Source organism: Hyperolius riggenbachi, chromosome 6 (assembly GCF_040937935.1).
Source record: "Hyperolius riggenbachi isolate aHypRig1 chromosome 6, aHypRig1.pri, whole genome shotgun sequence".
Taxonomy (NCBI): Eukaryota; Metazoa; Chordata; class Amphibia; order Anura; family Hyperoliidae; genus Hyperolius; species Hyperolius riggenbachi.
Window position 1 is genome coordinate 343,199,813 of NC_090651.1, and position 24,730 is coordinate 343,224,542.

The window sequence follows — 24,730 nt, forward strand, 5'->3', positions numbered from 1 at the left end:
GAACATTCTGCAGAAATTACCTGACAGGACTAAATGTGTCGCCACATGTTATATATTTCAGAATGTAAATTGGGGGGAGGAAAAATTTTACAATGAGCAAACACTGACTAAATTTTAATAATGAATACTGTAAAAAAAAAAAAAAAATTACGTATTGTATTCATTAGGTTATTTTCACTGCAGTTCCTCTTTAAAGGCAGAAATTCAGTTTCCACTTCCATTAACCTCCTTGGCGGTAACCCCGCGTGTGACACGGGGTAAGCCGCCGGAGGATGCCGCTCAGGCCCTGCTGGGCCGATTTACATAATTTTTTTTCTCAAACACGCTGCTAGCACTTTGCTAGCTGCGTGTTTGGTCTGATCGCTGCCGCTGCCCGCCACCGATGCGCCGCTACCCGCCGCGGATTCAGGCCCCCCCCCCCCTGCATACCCCTTGCGCAGCCTGGCCAATCGGCGCCAGGCTGCACTATGGGGTGGATCGGGACTCCCTGTGACGTCACGACGTCCATGACGTTGGTGACGTCACTCCGTTCGTCGCCATGGCGACGGGAGAAGCCCTCAAGGAAATCCCGTTCAGAACGGGATTTCCTTATGGGCAAGAGGCGCCGGCGGCGATCAGGGCACACGGGAGGACGCCGCAGGGAGGGGGGAAGCATGTAGCTAGCGCTAGGCTAGCTACATGCTAAAAAAAAAAGGTGAAAAAAAACCCTCCCGCGGCCGCGCAGCCGTGGGAGTCATACCGCCAGGGGGGTTAAAGACCCCAGTGTGGCCATCACAGCAGGGCCAAAAAGTTGCATCTTTTCCATCATAAATTCAAGTAGGAAACCTTCAGCAAGGATGGGGGACCACATAATATGGATCATGTCACCCAAAACCACTACTGGTATAAACACAATACACTCAAAATGTTATGAAACTGCAGTACACCCAGTAACAGTAGTGACATGTGGCTATTTATGGTAACATTAGAGGAAGTGAATATATGGTCTCCTTCACGCATCACTGAAGGCAGAGGAAACCGTGCAAACCTCACATTGTGCAGACTGTAGATCTAGCCTGTGCCAGCTACTGGGCTCTGTGGTTGTTTCCTCTATTGAAGGGCCAGATTGTGTGTAAAACCCATTCCTGATCCAGACCTTGAGGCCTCTTTCACAGTAGGACGTTGCGTTTTGATGCAATGTTAAAGTCGCAACGCAAATTACAATGCAATGCCCCCAAAAAGGTGCACCACAACTTAATGCCCGGTTATCGCCACATACAGTAGAGCATACAGGCAATAAAAAGTATGCTTCCAAGTCATTACTGAGCATGTGCAAACAGTCCAACGCAGCTAATAACGTGTATAACGCACAGCATGCAGCACTTTCTAATAACGCTACACGTTACACACAAACGCATTGTGTGCACTGTGAATATCGCTCAGACTTAGTATTGCTGTGCGTTAGTCTACGCTGAAACATTTTCTAACGTGCAACTTTAACGTGGCTCTGTGAAAGAGGCCTAACTGTGACTGAGCAATAGAAATCCATGTTGTACTTTTTTTCATTAACTATTTATGCCACCTGGACTTGACAGTCACATTTTGCCCCCCCCCCCCCCCCCCCTGTTAGCCCAGAGATCAATAAATGGGAACATGGTTCCCATTCATCGATCTAAGTCCCCGCTAGAAAGACCGACGGCTTCTGTTTAGAAGCCGCAGTCTTTCTAATGAAAAAAACAGTTTCCCGTCCTCTATACCCTTCCTGGAAGTGAGAGTGTTCGATGCCAGGATTAAAAAAGACATTTTTGACTGTAGTAAAACTACATCTACATACTTTTTTCAATGAAATGAACAGACGTAATTTTTAAAATTAACTGTTTATATCCCACACCAAAAATTACCCAAATACATTTTTAATGAAAAAAAAAATTACAATACAAAATAAAAACAAACAAACAAATAGTTACCTAAGGGTTTGAACTATTTTAATATGCATGTGAAGTGGGTGTATCACGAACAATTTTTTAATTATAAGCTTGTAAATAGTGATGGACGCAAAAGTGAAAAAATACACCTTCATTTTCAAATAGAATATTGGCGCCATACATTGTGATAGGGACATAATTTTAATGGTGTAATAACCGGAACAAATGGGCAAATAAAATACACAGGTTTTAATTATGGTAGCATGTATTATTTTAAAGCTATAATGGCTGAAAACTGAGAAATAATGCATTTTTTCCATTTTTTTCTTAATATTTCTATGAAAATGCATTTCGAAAAAAAATAATTCTTAGCAAAACGTACCACCCAAAGAAAGCCTAATTGGTGGCGGAAAAAATAAGATTCAGATCAATTCATTGTGATAATTAGTGATAAAGTTATTGGCGAATGAATGGGAGGTGAAAATTGCTTGGATACATAAGGTGAAAAATCCCGCGGGCTGAAATGGTTAAAAGACCACTATCACGAAAAATTTTAAAATTGAAAATGCATGTAAACACATACAAATGAGATGTATGTTTATTCCAGAATTAAATGAGCCAAAAATTACTTTCCTCCTATGCTGCTGTCACTTACAGTAAATAGTAGAAATCTGACAGAACCGACATGTTTTGAACTAGTCCATCTCTTTTTGGGCAATTCTAAGCATGGGCTTTATTGTTTAAAAATACACTCTCTGAAAAGGATTTGGTTGGACGGAGCAACTGCCATTCACTAAGTACTTTTGAAAATAAAGAAAACCTTGAGAATCCCCCATGAGAAGATGGGCTGGTGCAAAACCTGTCAGTTCTGTCAGATTTTTACAGTCTACTGTAAGTGACAGCAACATCGGAGAGAAGTAGTTTATAACTCAAAAAAACTACTTCTCATTTGTATGTGTTTACATGTATTTTATATTTTCACAATATTGGTTCTTTAACCCTCTGGGCGATACAATTATATCGCCCAGGAGGTGGCGCAGCACTATTTTTTTAAATTTTTTGTTTTTTAAATCATGTAGCGAGCCCAGGGCTCGCTACATGATAGCCGCAGCGCAGCGGCATCCCCCCACCCACTCCGATCGCCTTCGGCGATCAGAGTAAGCAGGAAATCCCGTTCAGAACGGGATTTCCTGCTGGGCTTCCCCAGTCGCCATGGCGATGGGGCGGGATGACGTCACCGACGTCTTGGACGTCGTGACGTCAGAGGGAGTCCCGATCCACCCCTCAGCGCTGCCTGGCCTGATTGGCCAGGCTGCGCAAGGGGTCGGGGAGGGGGGGGCTGCGCGGCACGGCGAGCGGCGGCGGATCGGCGGCGAGCGGCGGCGATCGGAAGTTACGCGCAGCTAGCAAAATGCTAGCTGCGTGTAACAAAAAAAAAATTATGCAAATCGGCCCACCAGGGCCTAAGAAATCCTCCTGCGCAATATACCCCGAGCTCAGCTCGGGATTATCGCTCAGGAGGTTAAAGAGACACTGAAGTCTCTTAAAAATCTTTTTTTTTTTTTTATGACAAAATGCTGATTAACATCATAGCCCTACCTAAACTGCTGCATCCTATATGTTTATATAGATCTGTACATAAGTCCTGAAAGAGGGACAAATGTGGAAGAAAGAAGGACAGAGGGGATTTAGTTCCCTCTGAAAAAGGGACAGTTGGGAGCTGCGCATAAATACCACAGCACTGACAGAGCGACGTGTCTGTCTGTAAATATTCAGCTATAAATTTTCAGTTTCACTCTTCACTTGTTTTCTGGAGAAGCAAAGACAGGAAGCCCCAGAAGGGAGGGCTCTTTGGCTTCTGTTCTTCATCTTAACTCTAAAGAAACAGTAGAACACAAAGGTTTATTGTCTGACTTCTACTTGAAAAGATGCATCACTCACCACTTATGAGAAAGGACCAATAAGAAGAAGATGCCAGGACTGCAGGAGATCAGGTAATTAGCCTAGTCTGTTGTTATCTGGGACACGTAGGAGCTTATCATATAAAGTCTTTGAGATGCGAGTGACAATGTGATCACCTGTAGCACCTGCATTAGATTCCATCATTCTTTAGCAGAACATTCTGAGCAATATGAGTTAAGGTGGCCATACATCAGACGACTTGGCGACCGATCGACCATCCAATTCAATTATTATAATCGAATTGGATGAAAATCTGTGCCACCAAGTGCATGCCCGACTGCCAAAGTGACCAATTTTGGGATGGAAATTGGTCACATTGTCGATAGCGCATGCTGCAAGATGTCGGACGGAAGTTGGTTAGTCTGGTGCGGTGTGCAATTTCCCGATGATCGACGAAACTATCCACCGCCTCGCCGCTCTGGTCCTCTGACGCTTGATTCACTAAGACAAATAGCATGCCTTATCAGAGTTAACACGCCTTATCAGAGTAGCATAGTGAGCGCTACAATCTTATGCCTGCTAATTGATAATGACGAGAGCTCCACTCGTCCTGTGCTGAGCCCCTGCAGGTCCAATCACTTTAATGGACATTATCACCGTCACCGCACTTTGATTGGCCCAATAGGCTGCCTGTCATGTTTCCTGTCAGGCTGTCAAGTGATTTCCCTTTCTAGGAAACCACGTGGGGCGTGTGTGTATGCGGTGGAGGAATCCCGGAAGCCTGCGGGGGACAAGCGGAGGCCGCGGAGAGGTAATGTATACACTTTGGCACTGGGGGGACATTACATTAGGGGGGCACAGGGCTGATTCGGGATCGATTTCAGCATGAAAAGATTGATTGGGAATCAGCCTGTGGTGTATGGGCAGCTGACAGTTCTCTCTCTTATCATCAGATTCGATAAGAGAGAGATTTGTCTCTTGGTCGAATCTGCCCATCACTGCTAGATTCAAGGCTACCTTAAATGTTTGATTGGTTAGTATGGTTTTTGAAGGTTATTATACCTTATAAGTAGCAGAAGTAGTAGTATCAAATAAGTACTATATTTTTTCTTGGTTAGTTTATAAATAACTATACACCAATTGATTGTAAGTCTTTGTGTAATTTTGTTTCTAGACTGTTTGAACAGTTCATCGATGGGAAGCAAAATTATTACATTTTCATCAGCAATGTTAATTAAATATATTATGTTTGCCATATGTTTGCACTGTTTTGAACAGAACAATAACTGCAAGGCAGGCCCGCTTCTTCGGCCGTGCGGGGCGTACCGCCGCCTGGGGCGCTGTTGGGAGGGGGCGCTATAATGGAGGGGGGAGCCGGAGCCGCGGGGAGGGCAGCCCGACCTCTCCCTTCCTCTCCTCTCCCGGGCCGCCCTCTCCGGAAACAGGAAGCAGTGGGTGTATCATCGTATAGGCAGAGAGGAAGAGACCGGCAACGAGAGAGCATCGCTTGGAATGCAGGGAGGTATGTTGTATACAGCGCTCCCTGCCCATTACTCTGCAGTCTGGAGGGGGGAGCAGGAGGGCGGCCCGGGAGAGGAGAGAGAAGGAGAGGTCGGGCTGCCCTCCCCGCGGCTCCAGCTCCCCCCTCCATTATAGGGGAGCAGCTACCTATCGAACCTATACTGGGGGGCACCTACCTAATCTAACCTACGCTGGGGGGCAGCTACCTATCTAACCTATACTGAGGGGCACCTACCTAATCTAACCTATACTGAGGGGCACCTACCCAATCTAACCTACACTGGGGGGCACCTACCTAATCTAACCTACACTGGGGGGCACCTACCTAATCTAACCTATACTGGGGGGCAGCTACCTATCTAACCTATACTGGGGGACAGCTACCAATCTAACCTATACTGAGGGGCACCTACCTAATCTAACCTATACTGAGGGGCACCTACCTAATCTAACCTACACTGGGGGGCACCTACCTAATCTAACCTACACTGGGGGGCAGCTACCTATCTAACCTACACTGGGGGGCAGCTACCTAATCTAACCTACGCTGGGGGGCAGCTACCTATCTAACCTATACTGGGGGGCACCTACCTAATCTAACCTACGCTGGGGGGCGCCTACCTAATCTAACTTACGCTAGGGGGCAGCTACCTATCTAACCTGCACTGGGGGGCACCTACCTAATCTAACCTACACTGAGGGGCACCTACCTAATCTAACCTACACTGGGGGGCACCTACCTAATCTAACCTACACTGGGGGGCAGCTACCTATCTAACCTACACTGGGGGGCAGCTACCTATCTAAACTACACTGGTGGGCAGCTACCTATCTAACCTACACTGGGGGGCAGCTACCTATCTAACCTATACTGGGGGGCAGCTACCTACTCTAACCTATGCTGGGGGGCAGCTACCTATCTAACCTACACTGGGGGGCACCTACCTAATCTAACCTACACTGGGTGGCAGCTACCAACTAACCTACACTGGGGGGCAGCTACCTATCTAACCTACACTGGGGGGCAGCTACCTTTCTAACCTATACTGGGGGCACTTATCTAACCTGTATTGGGGGCACCTACCTAGCTAGCCTATACAGGTGGCAACTATACTGGCTACCTATATTGCAGGCACCTACCTAAATAACCTATACTGGGGGCACCTACCTATCTAACCTATGCTGGGGGCAACTATTCTGGCTACCTATATTAGAGGCACCCACCTAGCTAACCTGTACTGGGGCACCTACCTATCTAACTTATACCGGGGGCGCCTGCCTATCTAACCTATACTGGGGGCAACTATACTGGCTACCTATACTGGAGGCACCTACCTGGCTAACCTATAGCGGGGCAACTATACTGGCTCACCTATGCCTGGCTACCTATACTGGGGTACCTATTCTTGGCTACCTATACTGGGGGGACCTATACTAAGTGCAACTAGACCTGGCTAACCTATACTGCGGGCACCCATACCTTGCTCGGGGGGGGGGCGCAATTTTTACACCCTCGCCCTGGGTGCATTTTAACCTAGAAACTGCACTGCTGCAAGGTAGCAGGATCAGATCTTTGTTACAATCCAGTCCAGATTGAATACACTCAAATCATTTTATGAAAATAAACGGATGAGATAAACAATGGTATCTATCCTCCCACTGCTAAATATGACTTTTGTTTAGAATTACAATTTTATTTTGTTTCAAAGCTAAAAAAAAGGTGGGTTTAATGCTTATATTGTCTCAGCTGAATGACACAGTCTTTTAGTGTCCCAGAGCCACAATCTATGATCTATTGACCTTTTTTATCTATTCCATGCACTCAAAAGTAGTTGTCTGCAAATCAAGAGTGTTATGGCTTGTAATTAGTTAACAGTGAGAGCTACCACAGACTGGTCTGACTGGAGGAAAACTGTCACTTTCATGCCTGAATTCTTAACCCTTACAGTGAGAAAAAGAAACACAGCCTTGGTTTATGAGACTGTACGTTCACGTGTTTATCTCATCATGTCACATGTCAGTTCAGGTAGCCTTTGATATGGCAGCTAGTGCACATACTGTATACAGTACTTAAGCTCTTCCAAAATGTCTCAAAATAAGACTCTGTTTAGTTATGTGGTATACTTGCAGTACTGACTTTAGCCAACCTTTAAAGAGGAGCTGTTAGGTATAAGGTCTCAGAGAAAAAAAACACATATATCAGTAGCTAAATATTGGCTGTACTTACATTACATATGCATTTCACTGTCCACGTTTGGATTTCACAGAATTTTTATATAGCATTTGCAGAGAATGATGCTCCTGACAGCTCATGGCAGGTTCCATGTTTGTCTGTCTCCTATGAAGCCAATTGTGATGTAATATCCTCCCTTACCTTGCTTCCTGATGATTCGACTCACAAAAACGATCAGGATCAAAGATCCTAATGGTTCATGATCTGGACAACACTACTGTGCAGTGAATATTAATTAGCCATGTGGCTAGGAACAACGGACTCATGCAGTATTCTCTAACGGAACATGTGCCCTGTGAACAGCACATTGATTTTAGCTGGGCTACAAGTTACAAGCTGCTGTAACATGAGCCTGTAACTTCTCACTGTGAAAGCAGCCTTAGGGCAGGATAGGGAAATGAAGGGGAGGACCAAGGTAGTGCAGTGGGGAGAAGAAGCAGCCCCAGATTGCTTTGCAGTATCTGTTATGCGTCCTGCCGGCCTCCTTAGGAGCTTGGGAATAACGAGCCTTGCTGTTCAGCAAAAATCAAAGTAAGAGAGATTTTTAACTTCAGTATTGCCTTTTTGGCTTCCTTCTAAACTGTTTAACACAGGAGAATAGAGGTTTAAATTAGCTTTTGCAGCCTGACAGTTACTCTTTAAATTATTGATGCATCACCCCCATTATGAGCTTAACCAGTTAATGTTCTTGGACGTTACTCTCACATCCTAATTTATCCTCCTAAAGATTCCAGGACGTAAAAGTCACGCCCTGCACTTAATACTGCCGCTGACCGCTTGTATGCCCCCGTCATTCCCGCTCATGCACCTGCATGCACTTGCATGCAACAGTTCAAAAGTGAATGGCTGCTCTATAGCAGCAGTCATTCATTGAAAGTAAAAAAAAAAAAAATATTAAATTGTCACATGAAATGATAAAGTGTTTTACCCGCTGTGGTTAATTTTTTAACCCTTACCTAACTAACCCCTTATGGCACCTATACTTGGCCATAAAGAGAAACCGTGACCAAAAATTGAACTTCATCCCAATCAGTTGCTGATACCCCCTTTCCCATGAGAAATCTATTCCATTTCACAAACGGATCATCAGGGGGCGCTGTATGGCTGATATTGTGGTGAAAAAGCTGTTTACAGCTGTTTCCAACTGCCAAAAAAGCAAGCAGCACCTACTTCCAGTGACATCACCTGTCAGCAGTAAAAATGTCACCATGTGATAAATGTAAGAATTTAAATCAGGGAGAGGAAAGCTTTTACAATGGGCAAACACTAAATCATTTATACATAATTATTGTAAAAATGAAGCACTTTGTTTTATTACATTATTTTTACTGGAGTTCCTCTGTAAGAATTATTGACACCTTTAATGGATGCCCCCGTAGCATTCGGATGTGATCGCTAGGGTGATGGTTCAGGGCCCAATGCTGTATAGATGCATCGTTATGCTGTTACCTAGCACTGTATCTGTACAGCATTGGGGTCTGCAAACTGTGTGCCATTGCGTTCACATACAGAAGCACAGACCCATGGGCGTAGCAAACACCCCTGCAACCCCTGCCAACACAGGGGGCCCACAGGCTCGGGGTCTCTCCACCTCCTTCTCCACAACCGCAAGTGCAGCCAATTAGCAAAGAAACCTCCTCATTCAGTCACTAAAACCATGTGCAGGAGTGTGTGTAATTTATTCCTGCTTCCAGAGGCTGCTTCACATCAGAACACTCTGCTGCCATTCACTGGCTCCCGATCCCATGGGGTTCAGGGACAAAGGGAGCCCCATGCTATCATTTTTGCAGGGAGGCACTATTAAGTTTAGTTACACCCCTGCACAGACTGGCAATAATAGTATACTACATGCTAATCGGGATGAGCCAAATAATATATTTTGAGTTGCTTTTTAATTGTGGCTCTTGTCATGTGAAAATTAGGGTGAAAAATGAAAAAAAAATTGTATTTTCTGCATTGACGCTTAATTTTTCTCCTGTAAAATTAACCTCCTTAGCGGTAATCCTGTGTCAGGCTCGGGACGGAAATCCGCAGCTCAGAGCAGTAATCCCGAGCCTGAGTGAGTTATATGCAGGAGCTGCTGCAGATCTCTCTGTGGTATGTTTTTTTTTCTTGTTTTTAGAGTGTGAAAGCTTATAGACTCTAAATCCAGAAATAATCATAATGCCAGGGAGGTTAAAAGAAATTATTGGAAAAAAAATATTACCCAAAGAAAACCTAGATTGTAAAAAACAAAAACAATATATGTATCCAATTGATGGCAAAAAGTTATTGCTGTAATTATATTGACTGCTGAAATGCCAAAACTGTCAGGAATCTTAAGGGTTAAACACCCAGGTGGTTGTTCAAACTGATAAAGGTATCCTCCCATCTCCCTGTCTGTTCTGGCGCTGTCCCTTCTGAACGCTCATAGACTGGACCAGCCATGGGCTACTGCGCATGCACATCCACAAACAACCTTGATTGTGCTCCCATTGCCTCGAGTGTTCTGCGCCATGGGAGCGCAATCAAGGCACAAAAGAGAGGTACATGTGAAAACCGAGGGACCTGCAAGGCTACCGGGGGCTGGAAGAAGCCCCAGGTAAGTAAAACTGAACTTCTTTCCCCCCACGTAAGGTTCACTTTAAGATACTGTGAGCAGGGCCGGAGCTACCGTAGAGGCAAAGGGGGCTAATTGCCCCATGGCCCAAGAGCCCTTAGGGGCCCCCAATGTATCTCCCCCCAACTTTACTGTTGCTCTGTGGGGCTCCTGCATAGTCTCCGGCAGAGTAGTGTCTCACCAGTCCGGGCTCCGTGCTCTCCAGTCTTCATTCTGCGTTGTGACTGGTAACATGTTATTATGCAATAACATGTGCTGGGGCATAGAGGAGAGGCGCCCCTGTGAGGAGGAAGACAGTGAGTGCGTGGAACTACAAACTGATAGCAGTAAGCTCAGGGGCCCTGGGAGAAATTTAGCTGCAACAAAAGGCCCCTAATGGCACTTTTCGGTTGGGGAAGGGTGTCTGCTGGGGGCCCCATTGTTACTGGAACCAGCCCTGACTGTCAGATAACAACTATAACATTGATTAGTTGATCTGTTAACGCCACTCACCGGGACCCCCAGGACATAGACTCTGTGTCTCTATGACTGCAGAGCCAGGTGAGCCTCTCAGGAGCCGGTTTCATTGGCTCCTGATCATGTCTATCAATGTAAGCCAATGGGAGCGGCTTACATTGATAGACACGGCCAGGAGCCAATGAAATGGCTCCTGACCGGCGGCTCACAGGGCTCTGCCGTCATAGAGACAGGCAGAGCCTGTGAGATGCGGCGAGACTCGTCGGGTTTGAGCGGCGCGATTGGCGGGGAGCGGTGGAAACAGCGGATGCGCGCAGCGGCGGCTAATTTAAATCTACGTCGGGCCAGCCAGGAGCCCACCAAAACATGACGTAGATTTCAATTAGCGCGGTCCTTAAATGGTTAATGTTGGTTGGTTATCATAATAGTGCTGGTTTTGGAACCATGCAGAAAATGAAATGGTAGGCTTTTTTGGTACACTTACCTCCCCTCTCCAATGCCTAGTATGGCACACACTCCTGACTCAAGTCTGCTGAGGAGGGTGATAACGACCACCTCAGCCGACAATCAGGCGTGTGTACGGCACACAACAACCCTCGACGCCCAACCCGCAAGCGATCTGCCGGACGGATCTACCCAACCCCAGCCGATCCCATTGTTGGCGCTGCTCCCACGCATGCTGCGTAACGTCACATATGCACTTCTCATTGTCTCTCCGTCGCTCCCCACATAGCAACGCGGCACATTGTCAGATACACAGCTGACATGTGTGTATATCAGGGCTCAGCTATGTCACCCAAGGGGATCAGGCCTTGATCCTCGACAGGTAACATGCGTTGGGCATGTGTATGAGCCCTAATACCAGCTATTATGTAGAAAGAACAGAGGCGCCAGCAGGATAAAATCAGGTAATAAAATGTTTAAAAGTGCTTTGGAGGCAGCAGTGGACTTACCTCCTGTAGGCAGACACTATAAACTGTCAGTTCAAATCTAAATAAATTTTATTGGCATACTCCAAGGGGGTTGCAACGCGTTTCACAGGTGTAAACCTGCTTCCTCAGGCAATATAACATAGGAGCATACAACAGTAAAAGGTCCGGGTAACACCTGGCGTCTCAGTGAGGCGCCAGGTGTTACCCGGACCTTTTATTGTTGTATGCTCCTATGTTATATTGCCTGAGGAAGCAGGTTTACACCTGTGAAACGCGTTGCAACCCCCTTGGAGTATGCCAATAAAATGTATTTAGATTTGAACTGACAGTTTATAGTGTCTGCTTACAGGAGGTAAGTCCACCGCTGCCTCCAAAGCACTTTTAAACATTTTATTACCTGATTTTATCCTGCTGGCGCCTCTGTTCTTTCTACATAATATTAATTATCCACCCTTGGTGGAGGGGGATACCCCTTTTTTCCTGTCTACAGAGAGCGACTTCTTATTCCTGAGTGGGGACAGGATAATCTCCTCACCTGCCTATACAGTGGTTGCCTGGAGGTAACCCTGTCTTGTGAGTATATATATTGTACTCTTTACATATATCCATTTTTGCAGTACTTACTACACTATATTGGGCTCTCGGTTTCCCTCTTCCCTAATACCAGCTGTTCTGATGAGGTTTTCTCCCAAGTCCCGGCCTCTAATAGCAGCTGCCAGCGAATCGGCTGTTATCTGATCAGCTGATGACAGTGTTTTTTTCCTGGGGATTAAAGCAGTTACACTTGGCAGATGGGATAATACCTTTTTTTTAGAAGCATAACCTAGTGTACCTAATTCCAATGTACCCAGTTGCTGATCAGAGGACCATTTTAAAGTTCTGAGCTCGGAGAGTTGAAGAGTACCTAAACTGCGGAGCCATGAAAAGATGGAATTGGCAGAGCTTTTTAAGTAAGCCACTTGCAGCTGTTGATTTCCTGTACAAATAAATCCCATGTTGCTCACCCCTAACCCACAGATTGCTAGTTATGAAAAGGAAGCATGGACGGCAGTGAGATTAGTCTAAACATACAATAAGAGCCAAACCAGAAATCTTGTATCATGTAACAAATATTGTCTTAACACTTGCTGGGGAAGTTACCAAATCTGGTGTGTGCCCAGAGGTCAGTGCTCACGGAGAGCCCAGAGATTCCATTATCTTATGCTGGGATTACATGGTTCGTTTCTGCCGTGCGTTTCTGCTCTCAATAGTTTTTGCCGCTCGATTCTCGATTCTTATCTTCCTCTCGTTTTTCTTATCTTTTTCCTTTCACTTCTATCAGAAAATGAGCGGCTAAAGAATCGAAAGCGAGATCGGACGTGTCGGAAATTATCTATTGAACCATCTTAGCTTAAAAACGAACCGTGTATTCCCAGCATTACTTTCTGTTCTGAGGTGTGGCCAGGGAGGGCGATATTAAGCTCTTCCATCAATTTTTTTTTTTTGGGGGGGGGGGGGTGGCGTAATAGTTTCCACTGTTTCTGCCCATTTCTCTGCCTGATATAACTATAGATGTTTAAATGTTAATTACACCAGCATAACCTCAATTCGCAAAGCATGTTACTTTGGGATATTATTTGATTCCTCTCATTCATTTATTCCTCACTTTCACTCCCTAACCAGTTCCTGCCATCTCCAGCTCAAAAACATACCTTACATCCGTCCTTTACTCACTCAGGACGCAACTAAAATGTTAGTGTCATAATATAGCAGCCAGTTGTGATATTGCATATAATACAGAAGCCATATTTTTCTATCTGCTGTGTACAATTTCAGATGTGTATGTATGTTAAGAGGCCAGTCTGGCAGCTGGCTTTGGGGGTATAATTGTCACCTGGATGAAGGAAGCTGCTAATGTCATTGTCTGTATGGCAGTGTAAAGTACATTTGCATTCTGCTTCCTCTGGACACTAAAGCCTGCTAAGAAGCAGCCATTTGTGGTCTGATGTATTTGAACTCTGTGTATATGTAAACAGCCAATATACAATCAGACTGTCTGAGTCTGGACAGTTGAAAGCTAAAACAGGAACCTTTGGAATTTGCATATCATAGCAAGCAAGGATGTGCTGTCACTCCTGAGGAAATTGGATTATTACTGGATCTGGACATTTGAGTGGCCCCGGGACACAAATCTTACTATTAAACATCAGCTAGGAATATTTAGAGTTGTAGTTCCTTGGAGATAGCAAAGATGCTAGGACTATCCTGGTTTCTGACCAGCGACTGTGTGCTCCCGCAAACAACATTCAAACCTTCATGCTGGTAACGTTTTATTCCCATTTTTATTTTGTTTATGAGCAAACTGTCTTGTTGTGTGTCTTTGTAATTTTTACTTTGCTTTTGTAAATCTTTTCGTATATATTTCTGACTGCACTGTTCCACTTTTTAGAATATTAAATATTTATTTATTAACCTCCTTGCCGGTTATCCCAAGCTCAGCTGGGGGTAACCTGCGCAGGAGGATTTCTCAGGGCCCGCTGGGCCGATTTGCATAGCATGCACTTTGCTAGCTGCTTGTAACACCTGATCGCCACCGCTCGCCGCCGATCCGCCGCTATCTGCAACGTCGCGCCGCCCCCCCCCCCCCCCTCCAGACCCCTTGCGCAGCCTGGCCAATCAGGGCCAGGCAGCGCTGAGGGGTGGCCCGGGATTCCCTGTGACGTCCCGACGTCTGTGACGTCATCCCGCCCCGTCGCCATGGCGACCGGGGAAGCCCTGCAGGAAATCCTGTCCTCAGCGGGATTTCCTGCATACTCTGATCGCCGAAGGCGATCGGAGGGGCTCAGGAGATGCCGCCGCTCAGCGGCTATCATGTAGTGAGCCCTGGGCTCGCTACATGATTTAAAAAAATAAAAAATAAAAAAAAAGTTCCACGCTGCCTCCTTGCCGGATTTTTTAGACCGGCAAGGAGTTTAAGCCTGACTTCTGATGTACTAACAGCTCATAGTCTTGGAGAGACTGCAGTGTAATTTGCGTAACAAGTTCAGTGCTTGATTGTGCCTTGCTACTGTGTGATTGTGTGTGTGGCGTTCTTGTATTTAGGCCTAAAGCGCAAAGCTGACCCAAATACGAAAACGCTGGACTGAGTGCAGACCACTCGACAGCAGAGTGGGACTGGTTGAAGTGTCTAGCAGCAGCAAGTGGTGGCAGTGAGAAGTGTTTTTGACAGGTGACAGCCTTGTGTTAGCTTGAATAAGGCTGCTTCCCCTTGCGATCTGGTCAAACCCCCAGTTGGGAACCATCTCTGCAGGCGTGCCATGGGGGCCGGTTCCTGACATTTAGTGCATGCTCTTATAATATTTTGTCTGACCTATTATAACATACTACATTGTAGACTACCAAGTAACAGACTGGCACTGCTCCAATCTGTACGCACTCGTTCATCTTTCTTCTTATTCCTTCTCTGCTGCTCCTCTCTGTCAAGCTCTCCATTGGATGCCAGTTAACCAGAGGATCCAGTTCAAACTCTTAACTAACAAATGAAGCTCTCAACAATCTTTCTCCCCTTTACATCTCCTCACTAGTTTCCAGATACCAACTCAACCACAATCTCTACTCTGAACACAACCTTCTTCAATCCTCCTCAAGAATCACCTCCTGGCATTTACGTATACAAGATTTCTCTCAAGACTCAAGTCTCCTCCTCCAAAACACATCAATAACTGTCCAACCTTTGAAATCTTTAAAAGACCACTGTCGCGAAAATCTTAAAATTTAAAATATATGTAAACACATACAAATAAAAAATATGATTCTTCCAGAGTAAAATGAGCCATAAATTACTTTTCTCCGATGTTGCTGTCACTTACAGTAGGTAGTAGAAATCTGACATTACCGACAGGTTTTGGGCTAGCCCATCTCTTCATACGGGATTCTCAGCATGGCCTTTATTCTTTATAAAGACACTGCCTGAAATAGATTTATATAAAGATGCTGGCCAGCCTTGCTTTTGAAAATAAAGAAAACCCTGAGAAACCCTCATGAGGACATGGGTTAGTCCAAAACCTTTCAGTTCTTTCAGATTCCCACTACCTGCTGTAAGTGACAGCAACATATGAGAAATTTATGGCTCATTTTACTCTGGAAGAAACATACTTTTTATCTGTATATGTTAACATATAATTTAAATTTTAAGATTTTTGCCACAGTGGTCCTTTAAGCGATCCCTCAAAAACTATTTTTCAGACAAGCATATGCTCTACATTAGGCCATTTCCCTTCAACCCCTGGCCAATATGTGCTTACTTAAATATAACCTAAAAACACACTATTTGAAGGTCTACATATATTGTATACACCCCACCTCTTGTTTCCTCTCTATTCCTGTTGATGGTAAGCGCAAAAGGGCAGGGCACTCTTTGTTTCTTGGATTTGCTATACATTTTGTTCATTATGTTACATTTGTCAATGTAATGACTCTGTCTACCAATTCTGTATTATATTGATAATGTGTATGTCATGGTTCGTATTATTATTTACCCCATGTTTGTTTCTTGCTCTGTACGCTGCCACGGAATATGTTGGCGCTTTATAAATCAATAATAATAAATAAATAATAATGGTTGGAGCATTAGGAGCAGGATGTTGCTGTATGGGCCTCTAGGCAATTTACCTGGCTTCCTTAGTGCTCTGTAAATATACTTGTACTGTATATTCATTTTAGAAATGCAGCCAACACGGCATTGTCTCACCACTGTGCATTGTAGCATTTACAACTGAAAGTCTGACTGATGCTTAGTTTGCATCACCCACAGGAGGAGGATGTGTTATGTATTCAGCCATAGAGAGGATTTATAAGATGCTAATAGTTATTGCATGCATACAATACAATACAATACAATAACATTTGTAAAGCGCTTTTCTCCCATAGGACTCAAAGCGCATAGCTGTGTCTCAGATTAATACAGGGTTGCAGGCTGGGTTGTGTTACAGAGGAGATAGTCAGATGTTCATGAATGCCAGACTGAAGAGGTAGGTTTTCAGTTTAGACTTAAATGCTTCCAGGGATGCAGCTGTCCTGATTGGGTGTGGCAGGGAGTTTCAAAGTGTAGGGGCAGCATGACAAAAGGCTCTGTCTCCAAAGGTTTTGAGGTGGACTCTGGGGGTGACCAAGGTGTTACGTCCTTTTGATCTAAGATTGTGGGGGGTATGATGTAGTTGCAACAAGTCCTTCAGGTATCCAGGGCCCAGATTGTGCAAGGATTTGAATGTCAGTAAGCCAATCTTAAACAGAATTCTCCATTTTATCGGTAGCCAGTGGAGTGAGCTCAGGGTTGGTGTTATGTGGCAATGGCGGGGTTGGCTCGTTAACAGCCTTGCGGCGGCATTCTGTACTAATTGCAGGCAGCGTAAGTCTTTCTTATGCAGGCCTGTGTAGAGGACGTTGCAGTAGTCTAACCTTGATGTGACGAAGGCATGAACTAGGGTTGGAAGATCCTCTGAAGGAATTAGGTGTTTAATCTTTGCAATATTCTTTAGGTGAAAGAAGGAATGTTTCACAACAGCTGAGATTTGATTCCTGAAGCTTAATTTCCCATCAATCAGTACTCCCAGGCTGCGCACACAGTCTGAGTTTTTCAGGTCTGAGCTCCCTATCCTTAGCGGTGTTGGTTGAGACTGGGGCTGCTTTGCTGTTGAGCCCTGGCCCTCGATAACAAGAACCTCAGTTTTGTCAGCATTAAGTTTTAGCCAATTATTATTCATCCACTCCTGAAGCTCAGCTAAGCATGCGTTTATTTGTGGAGTAGGGTCTGTGACGTCAGTAGTCAGTAAAAAAAATAGAAAGCGGTGCAGCACAAGCATTCACATGAGACCACTGCCTAATATGAGAACGACCCCTACCTGCAGTTTAAAGCAAGCAGTAGGTGGATGATTCATTTTGCAGGGTCCATAGGAGGTAGCTCGCCAGACAATAGCAGGAGACTTTGGGTGGATTTTTCTTATGACAGCCATATTTTCACTAATGTCAATTCCAATTGTAGTTATGGAGCTGAATTGCCTGGGTTCTGTTTTTGTAAGCATGTATAGAGTTGCTTCTAATATAAATTTGGGTGCCTTGGAAACCCAATGCATACATCAAGTAAGGGAGCCTGGAAAAAAGGGCGTGGGGAATAGCAGAAATTTTATATTGTCTATAACAATATTTTATCGTTTAGCAGGGTGATTGTGATAGGAGGAGGGCTAAGGTACGATAGGCACAATGGCTGTAGGGGTTACAATGGGGTGGGGTAGGTTAGGTGTTAAGAAAGGGGTTTGCTGAGGGAGGGAGAATGAAGGTTAGGTGTAAAGGAGAAATTCTTGGTAGAGTTTTGGGTTACAAAGGGAGAGCAGGGTTAGACATTAGGTAGTGAAGGGCTTCATTTTAAGAGGAACTCCAGTGAAAATAATGTAATAAAAAGTGCTTCATTTTTACAATAATTATGTGTAAATGATTTAGTCAGTGTTTGCCCATTGTAAAATATCTTCTTTCCCTGATATGCATTCTGACATTTACCACATGGTGACAGTTTTACTGCTGGCAAGTGATTTTTTTAGGGGCAGTTGAGGTTGGGCATCAGGAAGGGTGTCTGGTGGGAGGGCAGTCAGTCTTAAGGTGGCCACACACGATACAATAAAATGATCCGATTTTACGGTAATTCGATAAAAACGATCGGATCTCCAGAAAAATCGAAAGCTTTTTTTTCATTCAACTGAAAAATCCGATCGGATTTCCATTTTCTTCGATTTTTATCGATCCGGAATGCCAGATATTTTTTTTCAATCTTTCTAAAGATTGTATGGTGTGTGTTAGATTGTCAATTTATTATTATACACACCCAAGCAATTTTGTCAGAGTGTCCAATCATTTTTATCATAATTGGGGGAAAAATTGAACATATATGTGGGGTACATTGGTCATATTTTTGAAATGTTACAATCAGTCAGAAAAATGTATTGCAATTCTTAAATTGAACAGATATTTAAAAAGTTGTATGGTGTGTGGCCACCTTCAGGTGTTGAGTGGGGGGGGGGGGGGTTCTGTGTGAGAGCAGGGTTAGGTTTAGCTATAGTAAAATATTGGTATTTAATACTGATATATTACAATCCTTTATACTATAATAGAAGAATATCTGTGAATTTCCCGATATTCTACTATCTGCTTTCCTGGGCGCCCAAACTTCCAGGCGCCCTATTATTACGTACACGTCAGCACTATATAAATTCACAATAATAATAATAACTAGAGTATAGCCCTGAGATAGTTCCAGCTGCAGCATAATGTTTAGTAACACAGAAATGTGTATACGTGCTGACAGTGATGATGATGATGACTGTGGAGGACACACAGTGGAGACAGTTCAGTGGTTCATGACTGGCATTGCACGCATGAGGTGTCAGGCTTTGCCTATCCTGTATGGTACAGCCTGTCATGGCAGAAACATTTTCCATCCCATGAAGAGAAGTTAGATGAAGCAGAACAAGTTATAGCGTGATCACTCTGTACCAGGAAGCAAGGAGGAACTACACATCTCTGCACAGCTTGTAAATGACTCTCATCCTGCTAAGTAAGTTTGATTGACACCACATTTACCTCAATCTCATGCAAAAGCCTGCTTGCTTTCCACATACGCACAGGCGCAGAGATTCACCGCACTACAGTGGATAGATAGTCAGGTCCATAGCTCCTAACTGTCCGTTACAAGACAGGACTACTCAGTGGCGAGTAATTATTATTATTTAGTATTAATAAAGTGCCAAAATCTTCTGCAGTGCTGTACAGAGTATATATTGGCCTCAATTCACTAAGATCATGCTAGAGATAATAAGGCAAGAGAAAACTTACCTCCACACAGTAAGAGAGTTATCTTACCTCTTCATTCCTTAAGTTACCTCTCCTGTAGTTAATTTACCTCCTCTGTAGTTAATTTACCTCCTCTGTAGTTATTTTCACATGCAGCTAATTAACAGCCTGTCTTTAACTCTGGAGTTATTTTAAGGATTGGAGAGTTAATTTAAAGACAGAAGAGTTAACTTTAGGCTTGCCTGAGGTAAAATGTTTCCTGAATACTACATGCCTTATCACCATGGTAACAACTCTAGAAGAGTTATTAAAGACAGGAGATAAGTTTAGTGAATTGAGGCCATTGTCTTGGCACTTCACTGTCCCTCAGAGGGGCTCACGATCTAATCCCTACCATAGTCTTTCTTATGTCTAGGTATGTATTATTATTATTATTATTAAGTATTTATATAGCAACTACATCTTCCTCAGCACTGTACAGAGTATATTGTCTTGTTACATAACTGTCCCTCAGAGAGGGCTCACAATCTAATGTCTAATAGTCTTTTGTCTTTGTATGTATTGTGTAGTGTATGTATAGTAGTCTAGGGCCAATTTAGGGGAAAGTCAATGAACTTATCTGTAGTATGTTTTTGGGATGTTGGAGGAAACCAGAGTACCTGGAGGAAACCCACGCAGACATGTATCATAGTCTAGGGCCAATTTAGGGGGAAGCCAATTAACTTATCTGTTTGTTTGTTTTTTTTGGGGGGGGAGTGTGGGAGGAAACCAGGGTACCCAGAGGAAACCCACGCAGACACGGAGGGAACATAGAAACTCCTTGCAGATGTTGACCTGGCTGGGATTCAAATCGGGTACCCAGCGTTGCAAGGCTAGAGCGCTAACCACTACGCCATTGTGCTGCCCTAATTGAAATCTCTGCCCTGGCAGAGTTATGGGCCGTCTAACATTCTCCGAGTGGCGATCGCCGCTGGGAGACTGAAGGCGGAGCTCCGTCATCCAAGCGGAGATGCGCGCGCATCGGCGAGTGCACTCTCCTGCAATCCCCATAGGAAACCATTCACGCCAATCGGCATGGAGTGGTCCTGGGGTTAGAATTGGCATGGAGCGGTCGGCAGGTAGTTAATGTTTTAATGCAGGAAAGTTCAAAGAGGCATTAGCTCTGTTCTAGTTTAAAACACAGAGTGTGGTTTAAAAAATTGCAAATATGACAGAATGATGCAAAAAAAAAACTATATAACTGAAAATAAAAATATGAGACTCTCTTCTTTGCTACTAATGTTCTAATAATTATCCATACTACACATAGGGCTTGATTCACTAAAGGGTGCTAACGCAGTCAGCACGTCTAAAAGCTTTGCACGTGCAAACAACGGTGCTAAGTAGTTTGCACGGCAAAGCTGTTACTGTTCACGTGCTATTTTAGCGCGCGCACTACTTAGCGTGCAAAACCAGCTGCTTCACGTGCAAAATATGCTTATCACACGAAACTTTATGCGCACTAAACTTTACGCGCGCAAACTCTTACGCGAAAAGGCAGTTTGCACGTGATAAGCAGCTTTTCACTTTTGTGAATCAAGCCCATACGGTTCATTATATCATAAGTTTATTTTCACTTCAGTGTCACTTTGGAGACTGGATTTCACAGCTCCCCGAAGGTTAATATAATTTCAATTACTGTATTTTAATATTTAATACTGTGCATGGTATGTATATAGTAGCGTGTTTCCCCTAAAGTAAGACATTCCCCTGAGAATAAAACCTAGCAGGAATTTCAAGAATGCTTGAAATGTAAGACATCCCCTGAATATAAGCCCTAGCTAGGCAGCCCACATGACACCAGCAAGTCACGCTGAATACAAAGCCTGGATACAGGAGAGCAGCAGTATAATGTGAGTTCTACACAGTCCTATATATGTGTCAGGAAATTTGTGTTTTTGTTGGAGCCAGCCCTCCTGAACTGTTGTGATAAGCATCAGCAGCACTTCACCTCTTCCCAGGACACACACAGCTTATCTGCCTGCAAGAAATAAACTCTTACCCACATGATCAGCAGAATCAATTTCTTGTAATTGAGAGCCAATATCTGCAAACCACAAGCTCTGTGTATGTTGCACATGGCATACAGTATGTACATTTTGTATAGGAAAAATACCAGTGTGTTTGCCCAAAAATAAGACATCCTCTGAAAATAAGCCCTAGCGTATCTTTTAGAGCAAAAATTAATATAAGACAGTAGTGGCCTCAATTCACTAAGCTTAACTCCTGTCTTTAATAACTCTTCTGAGCTGTTTTACAGTTAGCACCATGGTGATATAATTGTGATAACTGTAAAACAGCTCTGAAGAGTTATTAAAGACAGGAGTTAAGCTTAGTGAATTGAGGCCAGTGTCTTATTGGTATGTATATAGAGTGGGGTATAGTACTGCATTAGCTAGGCCTATTTTTAACGTCGAGCCACCAGAAAGCACACTGATCCGGCATCATCCTATCCATGTCGGATAACCGAGACTCTACTGTACCAACACCTGAAAGAGGTTACAGTACAGATCTATGAATATACAGTTTAGTCCATAAATATTCTGACACAGGTAACTTTTTTCTAATTTTGGTTCTGTACATAGTCACAATGAATTTTAAAAACTCAGATCATGCAGTTAAAGTGCAGACTTTCGGGTTTAATTCAGTGGGGTGAACAAAATTATTGCATAAAATTGTTAGGCAACTGAAGCTTTTTTTTAACACAATCCCTTTATTTCAGGTGCTCAAAGGTAATTGGACAATTGACTCAAAGGGCATTTCATGGACAGGTGTGGGCAAGTCCATCATTATGTCATTATCAATGAAGCTGATAAAAGGCTGAGTTATCTACTGGGAGATCATTTTCATAGTCTCTTTAAACTAACTACATTTCCAGCATTTTGCAGTTGAAAAAGTACCCAAAAGTTGGTGAAAAAGAACTATCAAAATTATTTTAAGTATTTTCTTGCTTTCTGGTGGTTTAAAAGGCATTTTATGACAAGTGGTGAAAATATTACCTAGGAGAAAACTTGGGAGAAAAAATGAATTGCCTACGGGCCGAGGTGTGGTGCTTGCATGTGGAAGATTTTGTTGTGAACAGACACAACATGTGGTCAAATGAGCTCTCCATGCTGGCACAATCATTTTGTTCACCCCACTGAATTAAAGTTGAAAGTCTACACTTCAACTGTGTCTGATTTGTTTCATTTAAAATACATTGCAGTAATGTACAGAACCAAAATTAAAAAAAAAAGTTGTCTAAGTCCAAATATTTATGGACCCAACTGTATGTATGTCTAAACCAAAAAATGAACTCTATACTTTATTCGCATCTTTTAAATTGATAAACTTATTATCTTCAAATGTTAATATGGAAGAACACTAATGATGATAGAAAGGACCAGTGTGGTTTCAATCATAAAACTTTGTCTTTTGCTTAGGAATTTGTGTGTGGTAGGCTTAACTAGGAGTGCGGCAGGGTTGTTGTGTCCATCTACCATATTCATATCATTGCAGTTTTACATTCAATCTATTTGTTTTTCACTTTAGGTTCATGAGTACCATGAAGGTGAAGATCATCTGGACTGTTGCACTCTCGCTATCATGCCTTAAAGGTAAGTACAAGTGCAGCAATGGCTGCAGTAATGTTCTGCAGATAGGCCCAACTCCTTATCATCCAATCTGCTTTTGACCCAAAAGTAATGTAATCTGTGTAAAAATCTCATTCAGGAAATATGAAAACTGCATAGCTGGTTTAAAGAGAGTTTGAAGCCTTCTAAAAATAATCTTTTTTTTAAACATTCATCTTTAGCAATATCAGCAGTGCTAAAACGCCGCATTCCCACGGCAGAACAATGTCATTAAACCCCCAAATACCGGGGGGAAAATCCACGACACACACAAGTCGTGGATTTTGCTGCCCAAGGTGGCAGAGCTTTGTGCTGTAGCTCTACCTCCATTAGCTTCAATCCCAGCTGATTACCGCCTCTCCCCGCCCCTTTCAGTGAAAGAAGACTGAGAGGGGCGGGGAGGAGGCGGAGATCTGCGGGAATTGACGCATGTAGAGGCAAAGCTACAGTGCTAAGCTCTGCCTCTACCAGGAAGTGCTCCCCGCATTTTCTCCCCGGATTTGGGGGTTTAATGACATCGTTCTGCCGCGAGAATACAGCATTTTAGCACTGCTAATATTGCTAAAGATAAATGTCTAAGAAAATGATGATTTTTAGAAGGCTTCAGACTCTTTAAGGTGGAACCAGCAATATCCTGATCCTTAAAAGAATAGACCCTCCCTCCCCCATTGCTTGAGTGTGTGCAGTTGTGGGTCACTGCGACAGTGGCGTCTGAGTTACCCCCTACAATGTGCTTATGGATAACACGCAAAATCGAAGCTATGATAATAAAGTGTCTGTTTTAACATGCAGAGTGAGCATTATGACTGTATTGTTGCACGTTATGCAAGGCACAAAGGGCTTGATTCATTAAGCTGGTAAAGCAGTGTAGCCTAAATTGAGCAGTGTGAGTTAAAATGTCAGCGTGTACGCTAAAAAGCGGTAGTGCTGCATAACGTGTGTTAGTAACTTACGCATACTCCTTTGTATGTACTGGCCACTCCATTAATCCTGCCCTGTCAGGTCCAGTTGCTTTCTAGGACGTGATGTCGTGATCCCCGCACTTTGATTGGCTCAATAGGCTTGCTGTCACACACACATACCTATACATATATATACAGGTAGTCCTCAGGTTACGAATGCCCGATATACAAACGACCCGCCTATACGAATGGCCCGATCCCGTCGCGATGTCATTTCTGCATGGGGGAAGTTTGAAGAAATGGCTTCAAACTTCCCCCGAGTGCCGGCGCATGTCCCCGCAGCAGCACCAGCAGTGTTGGACTGAGTCCAACACTGTCTTTTGTCCGCTCTCTGCCTCCTGCTCCCAATAGCCGCGTACAGCACCGCTAGATGCAGCATCCATTCACTTCCTGTATGTCATGTGACATACAGGTTCCTGTATGTCACATGACATACAGGAAGCGGTGCGATGCTGGATCTAGCAGTGCTGTATGCGGCTATTGGAAGGCGGAGAGTGGAAGACAGACAGCGTTGGTCTCGGGCTGGAGTCCATAGGGAGAGCGAGGGGAAAGAGGCACTGGGGGGTACAAACGGAGGAACAGGGGGGTAAAAACGGAGGCACAGGGAGGGCACAGAGGCACAGATGGTACAAAATGGCACAGGGGGGTACAAATGGAGGCACGGGGGGAGGGGGTACATAGGCACAGAGGGTACAAATGGAGGCACAGGGGAACAAACAGAGAGGGTTCAAACAGAGGTGGATACATAGAGGT

The 24,730-nt window shown here is 44.0% G+C and overlaps 1 protein-coding gene across 3 annotated transcripts in view; it reads left to right on the forward strand.

Annotated features, from left to right (window-relative positions):
• The first annotated feature begins 3,737 nt into the window (after positions 1-3,737).
• Positions 3,738-24,730, forward strand: part of LOC137521790 (B-cell receptor CD22-like) — a 167,750-nt gene continuing 146,757 nt past the window's right edge. For all 3 annotated transcript variants that reach the window (XM_068241524.1, XM_068241525.1, XM_068241526.1), the window contains exons 1-2: positions 3,738-3,898; positions 22,936-23,000. In XM_068241524.1, the coding sequence (XP_068097625.1) occupies positions 3,876-3,898; positions 22,936-23,000 (88 nt within the window). In that variant the 5' untranslated portion in view covers positions 3,738-3,875. The remainder of the gene's footprint in view (positions 3,899-22,935; positions 23,001-24,730) is intronic.